Genomic DNA, 13,499 nt, shown 5'->3' with positions numbered 1-13,499 from the left:
TAGCAATCGATATTCCCTAGCCATGGAAAGCTGCCCAGATCATAAGCATGGTCCCAGTGGGGCCTGCAGGAGCTGTGCTCTGCTCTGAGTGACTCTGAATCATCCCCCTGCATGCAGCAGTGGCCCAGAGAAACAACTGATCCATCAGCATCTGCCTCTGCCAGTGCTGTGTTCCACTGACTCACTGAGGGCTTATGTAAGGTGAGGAACGTTCTGGGTCAGGGGCTGTCTCCTCAGACAGGATTGTGCAGCCTTCCCACAGCAGGGACAAGCCTCAAAAGAATAAATGTTATTCTCTGCCTCACAGAATAAATGTTGTGAAGCAGCCTCCTGTGGTCTTCAGTAAAGTACCACTAATGCTGTACTGGAACATGGTTTGTTTTCTGCAGAGCGCCTTGCTGAATTTGGGTGAATACCAGAACTGGCCATCCAATGGCATTATGTCTGGGAAGTTGCATATTGGTGTTCAAATTTTTTGGCTTCTTAAGTCCCTTGAGAAAAGGGAAAAGAGACAGATGATGTCATTCTAAAGCCTTACAACTCTCACAATTAAGAAGTAGTTTTCATGCTTAATTACGATCTTGGTATTTCCTCAGTGTCGTGGTGAACTGAGAACTGTAATTTGCCTCAGCGGCACCTAAATAATTTTTATCATTTCCTTACTTTGCTGGACTCTATCAGATGACTGTTCCTGAAAACAATCAGCCAGCTGAAGGGTTTGCTAGCTCTCCTGTTGTAGAGACAGTGCTATTGCCAGGCCCCTTGATGCAGCAGCACTTGTGTTTGTGTGCAGAGACGACTTTGTGCAGATCGCCAAGGGAGCTGCCAACAACACCTTTGTGGTCAGGACTGTGAACGTGGGGCTGACCCTGCTCAGGGTGTGGGATGCAGAGCACAGTGGCACTGCAGACTACATCCCACTGCCTGTGCAGCATGCCATCTTCCCAGAGCTCCCAGACGTGGTGGTGGGCGATGTCCTGTGCCTCAGGACCTTGCTGACAGCCCAGGAAGGTGAGTGGCCTCAGCTCTGTGGGTTAGCAGCCATTCCATGGGACACCAGGCTCAGCAAAACTAAATGCATCATTTACCATGTTTGTTCAGAATCAAATGTCACTGTTCCTGTTAATGATAAAAATAGGTTTGATCAACTCCTCTAATTTTAATTGCACCGTGCAGTACATCTCTTGTTTTGAATTCCTGAGCATCATCACCCTTCAGACATTTCTATTCCATTGGCTGAAAAGACTTGGTTCTGTGGGACTCCTGCTGAGTCAGGCCTACCTTCACTCATTGTGTTTGATTGTTGGTATTACTGGGTTTGTGTCAGAATAGCTGCTGGGCAGTGGCACTCTCAGACCCCAGAGTGGTTCCTGGGCACTGGGAGGGTGTGCCCTGCCTGCAGTGGCACTCTCAGACACCAGAGTGGTTCCTGGGCACTGGGAGGGTGTGCCCTGCCTGCAGTGGCACTCTCAGACACCAGTGCCCAGGAAAGGCTGCAGTTGGCAGCAGGGTGTGAGCAGTGCCCCTGTGGTGTTTTCCAGGCCTGCCAGGTGTGTGGAGCTCCTCCTCAAGTGCTCTTCTTCTCGTGGACCCCAAGACTGGCGTGGCCCTGGCGAGGGACTCTGGGGTGGCCACTGTCTACTATGAGATCCCTGGGTTACTGAAAACCTACAGAGAGGTGAGGCACTGCTCTGTTCCTGCTGAGATTGGTTTGTTTGGGCTGGACCTCACCAAACTGTATTCTGTGGAATTTTATTTTGTTATAAATATTTAGAAATGTTCTTTTAGAAATGCAGAGATGGTTGGGAACTATTTGGTATGTGGCCAAAAACATCATGTTTTTTTTAAAACATCTGTGCTAAGGAGGAAAATGTAGCATAGCCATTTTGATTTTTCACCTCTACTGTTCTCATATTGAACATTTTGATTCCCTTGTTGGCTAAGCTGTTTCCAGGTGCTGACCAGTTTTTGAGTAGGGCTGCTGTTAAGAATGAAGCTTCACTGCAGGATGAGTTGCCAGCAAGAACTTGCTCAAGTGATGTGCCATGCATCACTGATCAGAAATACTCCATTAAATTATTTTGTTTGTCTGTAATGCAATCGTACTGTTGACACAATCCACTCCATCAGCCAGCATAAGCACTAGACTTTCTTTTTAAATTAAATTTAGCCATAGAGCTTTATGCATATTAACTTCTGGGGGTTGGGTAGGGAGACAAAATGTTTTTGCTAGCTTAAATTGCTTGGAAAGACAGTTTCTAATATTAGAGAAATGTGGGATTTCAAAGAAAAACATCACCTGGCGGAGTCTTTCACAACCAATCCAGTCTGGTTTTGCCTTAATTTTTATTTGTTGAAGCAGTTTTTGGTAACCATGTGCTTCATCCTTTTTTCAGATCTTGATTAATGCACCTCAGAGGACCACAGCAATGCATGTCAGTGGCATGCAGGCAAGCTTGCAGGGAGCAGCAGCCTCAAAAGTCATAGTTTTAATTGGAGAAACAAACAAAAATTTGAAAGGTATGATTAAAAAATACTTATGCTGATGGTTTATTGTGTGTTTGTGGATTCATGATGCTTTGGTTTGTGTTATGGGGTTTTTGTTTGTTGTTTAAGGGTAACATGATCCCCAGGAATCTCAAATGCCTTTCTGGAGTCCCAGGAGCTCTCGGAGCCATGGGACAGAATTTGGAAGGTGTTCTGCAGCACCATTAATATTTCACAACTAACAAAACCAGTAGATTTCAATAGAGGCACCAATTTTGATCATAACAACAACAGTTAATGGGCAATCAGCTAATTGCTTATATGTTTAATTGCAGTTGCCTTCTTGGAGTTGTTAGATTTTCTTAGTTACCATCCTTAAATCTTCACAGAACTTACCACCAGTTAGAATCAATACAAAGATTAAGCATCATATTGTGTCCTCTATTTAATGTGCTGTATTTTGTGTGATTATGGATCCTTTTGGCTTCTAGCTTAACAATTAGCACTTCTTCCAATAGTATTTTATTTTGCCATGTGTAAATTATTAGCCTACCAAAAAATCATCTCACCAGATACTAAAATCTAACTCAAGGCTTCTAGGATCATATAAATTATTCAAGAGACATCTGAACAGAAAATTTTCTGCAGCTTATTCTTTCCTGTAAATAAATTATTCCTGTCAAGAAAATCCCACAACATATAAAATTTTCATTGCTGTCTCTTTGGGATTAAACCCTGAGCAAGGGCAGCTGTCTGTGATTTCCAGTGATTTTAAGATTCTCTTAAACTTGTGAAACTATTTCAGAAGGTGGTAGAATAACCCAATGCTTCAAGTCATGATTTTGCTTTTAATTAATTCAACTTAATTAGTTACAATTTTATTTTGTAATTAATCAGAGATTGTTTCCTTCCTCCTAGGGGAGTGTTCACCTGCTCAGACTGAAGCCATTGCTGAGTTACAGCCCCAGTCCATTATCAGTTGCCATCTCGATTTCAACAGTGATGCCTTTGACTTCCCAGCACAGGATATTTTTGTGGCAGAGCCTGGGTTTGATGCTGTTTCAGGTAAGATGTGACAAGATGCCACGCTGCAGACCAACACAAGCTCTTTGGTCCAGCAGATTCCACAGAATCCCAGCATCGTGGCTTGGGTTGGAGGGACCTCAAAGCCCATCCAGAGCCACCCCTGCCATGGTTAGGGACACTTTGCACTGTCCCAGGCTGCTCCAGCCTGGCCTTGGGCACTGCCAGGGATCCAGGGGTAGCCACAGCTGCTCTGGGCACCTATGCCAGGGCCTGCCCACCCTCACAGGGAAGGATTTTTTCTTAACATCCAATATAAACCTGCTCTCTTTCCTTCTGAAGCCTCTGGGCTTCGCTGTGTAGGAGCTCAGGCCTCAGTGAGTTGCTCACATGGACACTTCTTGTTTCAGTGGGTTTTCTGCCTGTGACAAAATCTTGTGTTGGTTTGCAGAGAAAGCCAGAAGTGACTGGCAGCCCACTTGATGTTTTGCAGAGTTTTTGTAGGAAGTAAAAGAAGCAAAGGAGCACTCAGGTGACAAGTATTCCAAAAGTGGAATGTACTCCCAAATCATCATGATCTGGGTCTTAAAATGGGGAAATTGCCAGACACTGTGGAGGTGGAAATAAAATTGTCAAGTCTATAAAATGTGTTAATGTTTTGAAAGTGTAACTTGATTTAGAAGAGCACCAAACCACCATGGACTCTAAGTAAAGAACATTAATTATTGGTTAGATTCATCCCAGCACCTGTTGTGTAAACCCCCTTCCTGCCCTGCATATACCTCTGTTACTTAGCTAGGGGAAGAAAATAAGGGAAAACACGCACCTGGCAAGTTCTCCTTGTTACTGATGCTTTTTATCTTCCATTCTCTGGGAAGATTTTACTACCTCTACTGCTAATAACAGATTAATTGGTCCCTTATGAGACTAGAAACATGGTGGATATATACATTTTGAAGGAGCTTTTATGAATAAACTACATCTTCACAGACTTGGTGATGGTAGGTGGCTAAAATTTTAACACTAGTTGAAAAGAATATGAAATAGGATTTTCAATCTTGTTTTCAGTAAAGCTTTTCAGTGTTAGTGTGTTATGTTCAAAGTGGAACTGAGTCTTGTGACAGTGTTCACAGGGGTCCAAGGATGAGGGAAGAGATGTGGATGTGTCTCCATGTTTCAAAAGGCGTGATTAATTATTTTATGATATATATTATATTAAAGCTGTACTAAAAGAATAGAAGAAAGGATTTCATCAGAAGGCTAGCTAAGAATAGAAAAAGAAGGAATGATAACAAAGGCAGCTGTCTTGGACAGACAGTCTGAGCCAGCTGACTGTGATTGGCCATTAATTAGAAACAACCACATGAGACCAATCACAGATGCACCTGTTGCATTCCACAGCAGCAGATAATCAATGTTTACATTTTGTTCCTGAGGCCTCTCAGCTTCTCAGGAGGAAAAGTCCTAAGGACAGGATTTTTCATAAAAGTTGTCTGTGACAGAGTCTCAGTGACATATTAGAATAAAATGTGACTGGAATTTACCAGCATAGTGGTTGTTTTCATGATGTTCAGTTTGGGACAAGGAACAATTCTGTAGTTGTGCTGGGGTTGTGATGTTTGACTCCACAGCCCCACTGTCCCAATCCATCTGTGCTCTCCTCATCACTGCTGGTTGAGCTTTGCCACCTTTCCTGGCTTTTCTCCAAAGATGTCCCAGCAATCTCCCTGTGCATGGAGAAAAGCCCTCACAGGTGAGCAGCTAGCAGCCGCAGCTGTCTCGTTCCTGCAGGACACTACACGTGCTCCATCAGGATGCACAGCCTCAGTGACAAGCAGCTGAAGCACCTGAGCAGGGGCAGGGCCGCTCTGCGGGTGACGGCGGCGCTGCGGGGCCGCGCGGGGCCGGGGCAGCAGCTGGGCGCCGAGCTGCCCTTCAACCGCTGGTTCTACGCTGACCAGGCCGAGATGCTGCTCAGCAACCAGGACACGAGCTCCGTGCTGAAAGTCTTTGGTGCCAGTGAGATCCTGGACAGCCTGGAGGTGAGTGTGCTCCCAGCTGAAAGCATTCTGAGCTGCCACAGGCAAGGCACTCCCTGCCATCTTGGCCGTGTCAAGATTTGTTCCTGAGATGATTTGGAAATGCTCATCTTGGAATGATGATTCTTCCTCAGTTTTCACTTTTCCAGGATCCCAGAATGGTTTGGGTTGGCAGGGACCCTAAAGCTCATCCTGTTTCAGTGCATTGCTGTGGGATGCCACTCAGTCACTGTGTTGCTCAGGGGCCCATGCAGCCTGGCCCTGGTTCTTGGGGTATTACAGGTGTGTCAGGCTCACCTGGGCCTGCAGCCTGGCACGTGAGAGCCAGCTCATGGGTCAGGAAGCAAAAACCTGCTTGACCCCTGTGGCAGGGGGAGTTTGGCCCAAGTATGTGTGTGACTGAGTGCCCATAGCTCACACAGCCCACTGAGGGTCTGTGGGGTTTGGCCCAGACCTGTGGAAGGGGCAGGGGGAAATGCTGCAGGTGTCACTGTAAGGGTGCACCCGACTCCTCTGGGGGCGTGAATTGCTCAGTGTTTCTGTGGAATCCCCCATTGGTGGCAGCTGCCCTGGAAGGGGAGCTGGGCTGTGCTGTGCCAGCAGTCTGTTCCAGGCTGGATGTTCCCTGTGCAGGTGAAATGCGAGTCCCCAGCAGTGAAGGTGCTGGAGAAGGAGAAGTCCTATGGGCTGCCCAGTTACGTGGTGTACACTGTGAGCCTGGCTGATCCCAGAGTTCCCAGCCAGGGCTCCCTGACCACCACTCTGACTGTCTCCAGTCCCATGACAGACCAGTCCATCACCATCCCAGTGACAGTGATCTACCTGACTGACAGAACCACTGCACCCATCAGATGTAAGTTTGGCTCTGCACTCTGCATGCCAAAGAAACCTTTAGCTTCTCTGATGTTTATGAGGTTAACTCTTAAAGCAGATTGGAGAAGATACTCCTTTTAACTCAATATTGCCTCCTCTTGATCAATTCTGCAGATGAAGCCACTCTCTTCCAGCAGTTTGTTGAATCTTACCAGGTGATGATCTTCACACTTTTTGCACTCCTAGCCGGGACAGCTGTTATGATCATAGGTAAGAGAAGGAAAGATTGCACAATAATCTTTTTTCTATACCTTCTTACAGCATGTTAGCTGTAAGATAAAAAGGAATAATTGCCATGTGAAATTATTTTGGTTTGTTTTTCAACTGTCTTGCAGCCTACCATGCATTTTTCTCGAATGAGCAGCACAATCAGCCAGTGTTCCACCCAAGGACAATTCTTCAGCACACCCCTAACAGTAAGCAGCTGTCACCCAGTTAGAAGTGAATTCATTGATTAGTCTGGCAATTGCACTGGAATTGAATGTAGGAAGGTCTGTAATCAGGAGTGGCAATGAAAAATAATTCACATACTTGCTGATGTGTTAAAGTTACAGTGAGCTGCAGGCCTGGTTGTAAACACAAGTGCCTGGTGATTCAGATAAAATAAGGCAAATTCAAGTGAGTGTCACTTGCTGAGGGGAAATGTTTGTGCTCCCCTCAGACTTGAGTCCTGAACAGGAGGAGCCACAAACTTTGGATACTTGCAGGATAACTTTTCAAGAGGCACTGAGCTGCAGGGCTGATTTCACTTGGCATGGATCATCAGGTTCATTGCCAGTGTTCAGCAGATGAGCAAGAGCAGTTGTTTATTGTGATGGTGTTCACAGGGGTCTGAGGATGAGGGAAGAGATGAGGATCTGACTCCATGTTTCAGAAGGCTTGATTTATTATTTTGTGATATATATTATATTAAAACTATACTAAAAGAATAGAAGAAACTATTTCATCAGAAGGCTAGCTAAGAATAGAAAAAGAAAGAATGATAACAAAGGTTTGTGGCTCGGCTCTCTGTCCAAGCCAGCTGACTGTGATTGGCCATTAATTAGAAACAACCCCATGAGACCAATCCCAGATGCACCTGTTGCATTCCACAGCAGCAGATAACCATTGTTTACATTTTGTTCCTGAGGCCTCCCATCTTCTCAGGAGAAAAAAATCCTAAGGAAGGAATTTTTCAGAAAATATCATGGCTACAGTTTGTTCCTTCTCCCACCATTCCCGAGCCTGACGGTTGTGCTCTCCTTCCCGTGTTCCAGGCTCCCTCGTGTCACCTGCACATTCCTTCAGCTCGCAGGCCTCCAGCAAGCAGAGCAGCCCCGCGGCGCCGCTCTGGAGCGCGGGTTACGCCTCTCGCTAGGGGCAGCGCCCAGAGGGGACTCAGCCCCGCTCCTCCTCACGGCAGAGAGAAGAAATGTTCAACCCAGTGCCTTAGCGAGCTTCAGCAGTCGGGCTGTAATTCAGGTTTGCTCTGGAATAGAACTGGCTCCTTAATTTATTTATTTTTTTTTTTTACCATTTAGGGCTCTTTGAGTTTGTTTTTATGGCAATGCTTCAGTTCTCAAAAGCTTATCTGTTGTTTTTGCTGCCTGCACAAAAAGCAGTGTTTATGCTAGTCTGGCTTTCTTGCACTCTTCAAGCAACTAGAAATTATATCTAAGTTAGACTGATAATAATTATTTATTTACTTTTTATAAAAAATTAGATTTCTTTCCAATTAGCTTTTTTAAGAAAAGGGAAATTAAAAAAACAAGTGAAATATGAGCCAAAAATTGGAAGGATTGTATGTTTCGAAGAACTGTTTTTTATTTTGAGTTCCAAAAACTCAGGAATGTATTGCACTGATAATGTTCTTATTTTTAGCCTTACACTGGGATTCACCAGCACAGCATGCAGGTTTAGCATGAGGAATGCTGGAACAACTGTGAATAATTCAGAAGTTTTTTTACAGCAACGATTAGAAAAGGAAAAAAAGAAAATAAACCCAGAACTTAGTGTGAGTTCCTTTGGGTACAACTGCAGTATTCCTTGGTACTGTAAGCACTTTTCTGAACTGGGAGTGTGAAAGCATGTGCCTTACAAGTGCACCTTTCTTCTGCTAGGAATCCTTTATTTTGAGGGTAGAATCACATCCCAGTAGCTTTTATTTGTAAGCAGGGGTTTGCAGCTATCAGATAAGGGTTCTGTTTACATACAACAAGCATCCCAGTTTTAACTGTGAATAATATTCTGGCTGTCTGAACTTTCCTGAGGACCATAAGGAAAGTGAAATAATAAAATAGTTCATGCAAAATACTTTGTGTGCAGAACTGTGCAGGCAAATGGATGAATGGAATGCAAACCCAGTGCATGGCATAGAGTTTTGGTTTCTCACAGTGTTAAAAACAAAAGGATTGTTACATGGAATTGTACTGAGTCTTGTTCAACTTACTGGCTAGTTTTGGAGAAATTGTGCCTTAAGTGCTAGTACTACTTAAAAAGGTCAGTTTGGATGTAGATAATAATTTGAATCTGTATTAAAGCTTTTTAAGACTCCTTTGTTTTGAATTTTCTTGTGGTATGGTACAGTATGAACAGTATGCTAGACTGTTCAAAGTCTAGCACTGGACTATATTATTTAAATCTGTATTATTTAATAAAGCTTTTAAAGATTCCTTTATTTTGCTGTTGATGGAATTTTCTGTGGTTTGGCTGTTTAGAATTTAGCACTGGGCTGTTGTTTGAACTTCACTTCTTACAGCTCCTCAGTGTTTGCAATCACGATTCTCCAATCCTAATTTTCTCTTCTGCTAACAATGTAATGTTTTTAAATATTTTGACAGTTTTTCAACTAGTATTTGTTGTCAGGGATTTCTCCCAGTTTTCATTAAGTATCTTCAATTCCTGCTGAAATCACTGATGACTGTAGAAGCAGCTCTCAATTTTCCAGGTTTGTTCAAACTTCCCATTTTGCTCATTTGGGTTTTAAAGGAAAATGTGATCTTTTTTCCACTTGCATTCAGCAAGAGGCCAATGGGCTGTGAATGTCTCCGTGCTACTCTGATAAGCTCTTCAGAAATGATTAGAGGAGAGATTTTGCTCTCCTGTTGTTTCTCTTTCCCATTCAGCAATCTGGCACTGAATGTTCTGAAAAACAAACTGCTCCAAGTGGTGGGAGTACTTCAGCAAATGCTCGCTGTTTATTTCCTTTCTTTAGGCAAGTAGTTGCAGTCTCCTGGCGAGGAAAAAAAATAAAAATGAAGTAGGGAACTGGTATGACTCAGGAACCAACCTCCTGCAAGCAACAGCCAGGCTTTGGCCTTGAGGAGCTCACCTGACCTGTGGGGCCATTCCTGGGGCCAGGGGCATGTGGGGATATACATTTTTCTGAGTAGGTTGCTGCCAATGTAAAGATTTATTATTTTTTTTAATTTAATCAGCATTTAATGCTGGTTTTCCTCCCTGTTCACTTACTGCTTGTTCCTGACAGTTTTCTCCTCTGAGAGGGAGAAGGGCTGCTGGGAATGTGTCTGTCCCAAGGTCCAGGCCTTGTGTGAGTTTGAAATGTCTGAGCTGTGCCAGGCTGACTCCTGCACCCAGAAAATCCCTGCCTGCCAACAGCTGATCAGCAGGTGTGTCCCAAGGAATTGCTCACTTAGATTAAGGTGAGCAAGACTAAGTCAATATTGCTCTTCAAGCCAATCTGCTTCCTAACACAACATCCCAAACACAGCCTAATCTTTATTTCTCCATCTACCCCCTTTAAAAGGCAAGGCAGATGATGAATGAAGCATTGCACACACCTTTTCAGCAAAGGGCCCTCCTGATGGGCAGCCAGGGTTATGGTGTGCTGCTTCACACCATAATGAAGGGTGTGAAGGTTTTCCTGGCACCATGTTAGCTGCCTTTTGTAGTTTAGATGGAGGATTAAAGTCTACTCTTGGCTAACCCCTGCAAGGCATTCTTACCTTTCTGTTTGGTTGTTGATTCAGTCATTCATGAACATCTCTGACCATTTCTCAGCCCAGGGCTCCCCAGGCAGCTTGGGGAGTTTCCCCATCCCAGTTTCCCCAGATAGAGACCCAGCTGTGTCTCATTGTGTCCCAGGGATTGCAGCAATCCTCCCCAAGGAACTCTCCTTGGAGCAGCCCTGGAGACAGATGGTGTTTGGTTAACAGGCAAGGTGGGTGCTCTCCAGCTAGTTAATTCCTCTTTTTTAAAATGTTTTTTCTCTGGTAAGGCAACTAGAGGTATTGTTTGTGTATTGAGCTTTATGATTCTGTGTTAACTCTGTGTAGTACTGGTGATTTGATTGGTAATTTTTGGTAATTATTGGTAATTTGAAGACTTTTAGGCTTGTGGAGGATTGGAATAGTTCCAGTTAAGACTAACAAGCTAAAATTTAGAAATAGCTGGAGCTAACCTTTGATGAGAGAGGAAAAGTTCCTAAAGAATTCTCATTTAGGTAAAAGTACATGAGAAGGCAGGAGTCTCTGAAAGTGAAATAAATTCAGGTAAGGCAACTAGAGGTATTGTGTATTGAGCTTTATGATTCTGTGTTAACTCTGTGTAGTATTGGTGATTTGATTAAAACCATTCCTTTTTCAACTGTTTCTTCCTTGTATCAGTTTCAGGTTTAAGGTTATAGTTGGCCTTGAACTCCAGCCTGTGTTCTCCACAGCACAGCCCCTGTGCTTGTAGGAAATGCATCCATTCCTAAGCTGGGACAAAAGGCATTTAGGAAGTGATGACTATCTGACATTAGGTCTTTGGGTGATATTAAATATTCTAATTTTTACTTGTTTTACTGGCAAAACTCAAAAACCTCTGCTTTATTTTCAGTTTGAATAAAGCTGAGTTGACTTTTCCTCTGTTAACTTCAATGAGACAACTTCTCTGTGTAAATTTGGCACACAGTTTCCCAGGACCTTCTCATGAAGCTTGCAAAATTAAAACTAGAATGGGAAACTAATTTTTCTCTTTGATTCACATTTCTCACCATGGCACTGAGCTGTAGCTGTAGCAGCAGGAGCTGCTTTCCACATCTTCCCTCTCACCTCTGGTCCTCTCCATGTCCAGAGCAGTTTTCATCCCAGGTGCTGTGTTCACCTCTGCAGGTGCCTTGCTCCAGAGGGCATTAATAAATACTAATAAATTATTTCCTGCCATTTCCCCCATCTGCAGCCCTGAGCACAGCCTGTGGTGCTGTGCTCTGCGTGCTGCTCCCTCTCAGTGCTTTGCCATAATCCCCAGACAGATTGGGAGCTGCAGTTGTGTTTTCCATGGAGCAGACTTTGTGTACGTGTTTGCAATTCACCCAATCGTTCATCCTTCCCTTCTCACTCCTTACTTGCCACGTTGTGTTTGAAAGTTCTGTTCTCATTTTGCTCAGTTCAAAGCTTTATCCCAGGCCTTACTTTTGCATTTAGCATAAATAAATTTATTTCAAGCTGTTGTGCTTATGGATATGCCAAGGTCTCTTTTGTGACATTTTGTTCATTTTTAAATTTAATTTCCAAGCAAGCCAGTTCCCACCTAGGACATCCTTTCACACTTTGGGTGGGAAGGCACCACAAAACTTCCCTGGAGAGTCAGACCAGAATCCCTGCAATGGAGAGAGAACCTGAGGCTGCCTGTGCCAAGGGCAGCCCTGGTAAATAATTTTAGGCCAGCACATGCCAATGGCTTACAGGGACCATCTTTAAATCAAACAAAAGCAGTATTGTCTAGATAAAATCTGGTGATTGAAATTCAGTTTACTGATCAACAAGCTCAGAAGTTCTGGAACTAGTTTTAAATAATTGTTCTATTTCACATGAGTTCATCTGTGAGAGAGACAAGAGGTGGGAGATGCTTTTGTCTTTTGTGGCATATGCTTTACTTTAGAAAATAAAGTTCTGAGACTCTCTTTAGTAGTAGGAAGCTGTCCTTAGTAACAAAATAGTGACAATTGTCATATTTTATCCAAAAGGAAGGGGAAAAAATAATTTTCCAAAGTAATAGCTTGTAATTTGACAGCATGAGTCACTTGTGTTATTATGAGTGAGTCATGAATAGAAGAGGCACCAAAAGAATTATTTCTCAAAATGTACAAAGATAACAAAGAAACTACATCTCCCAAAATGTTGCTAAGAAGGCACCAGGCCATTGAACAGGCTAAGCTTATTTGAAGTACTAACTCACCAAAAGTGCTTTTTAATTTTATTTTTTTTTGGTAAAAATAATAGAAGGGGCTGCTTTCAATTATCTTTTACTATAAAAGCCAACCAGCCTGTCTTTAGTGGAAGCTGGGTCAAAGCTCTCCTTAGAAGAATATTAAGAATCCTGGAGTTTCAGTATTCTGCTCCAGCCTTTCCCAGCTCCTGAGCTCTCCTGCCACACTGAGTTTGGACAAGCCACCACACACAGCCAATAAAGCTGATTTGGGCTCAGTGCTTTGCCATTGCTCCTGTGCATTTTTATCTTTCCAAACTTTCTTTCCTCATAGCTCACTGGTCATCCTTGGATCTGAGGCTGTGGCCATGTCCTGGTGGATATTTAAGGGTTTCTTAATTCGCTGGATTAATATTTCATTTCATGCTGGGTAAAGACTGGCCAATAGAAATAAACAGCCTTTGATTCTAGCACAATTAAGGATCTCTTGTGAAGGAAAAAGAACTCTGTTGTCTTGAGCATCTGACCCCAGCTGGTGCATTCTCTCTGCCAGCTGGTTCTTGCATGGAAGGAAAATTAATAAAATTGCCAAACAAAGAAGTATTTTCAGCAAGTCCACAAACATTGAAGGCTAAACATCCTCCTTGCAATGCCAGAAGTGGATTCCAAATAAGCAGCTGAACTGAAGGATTATTTTGATAGTGTTGTAGAAATATTGGTCTGCTGGAGATGTTTAAAGGTCAGCTGGAGTGTTTTGTGGGGGTTTTGTTGCTGTTACTGAGGTTTTTTGGTGCCTGACTCCTTAGTTCTGGGCATGCTGTTTTCATAAGGCGTCACTGACATGCTGGGCTCTAGGAATCTGTGTTACACAAATTATCACCACCATTGCTGCAGTTTCCATGTTCCTCCCCTACTACAAAAAATGTGACTTCTGTGTGATTTTTTTGT

At 43.4% G+C, this 13,499-nt stretch overlaps 1 protein-coding gene across 1 annotated transcript in view; it reads left to right on the top strand.

The window, feature by feature from the left end:
* The window catches only part of NUP210 (nucleoporin 210), a 49,842-nt gene extending 40,764 nt beyond the window's left edge, over positions 1-9,078 (top strand). The window contains exons 32-40 of the mRNA XM_063164365.1: positions 794-1,011; positions 1,542-1,678; positions 2,397-2,520; positions 3,406-3,552; positions 5,302-5,552; positions 6,183-6,402; positions 6,537-6,632; positions 6,758-6,838; positions 7,679-9,078. Coding sequence (XP_063020435.1) covers positions 794-1,011; positions 1,542-1,678; positions 2,397-2,520; positions 3,406-3,552; positions 5,302-5,552; positions 6,183-6,402; positions 6,537-6,632; positions 6,758-6,838; positions 7,679-7,779 — 1,375 coding nt within the window. The 3' untranslated portion in view covers positions 7,780-9,078. The remainder of the gene's footprint in view (positions 1-793; positions 1,012-1,541; positions 1,679-2,396; positions 2,521-3,405; positions 3,553-5,301; positions 5,553-6,182; positions 6,403-6,536; positions 6,633-6,757; positions 6,839-7,678) is intronic.
* Positions 9,079-13,499: the final 4,421 nt, after the last annotated feature.

This window comes from Melospiza melodia, chromosome 10 (genome assembly GCF_035770615.1).
Source record: "Melospiza melodia melodia isolate bMelMel2 chromosome 10, bMelMel2.pri, whole genome shotgun sequence".
Taxonomy (NCBI): domain Eukaryota; kingdom Metazoa; phylum Chordata; class Aves; order Passeriformes; family Passerellidae; genus Melospiza; species Melospiza melodia.
The sequence above is the reverse complement of the archived record's forward strand: the minus strand, read 5'-3'. Positions and strand labels throughout refer to the sequence as shown.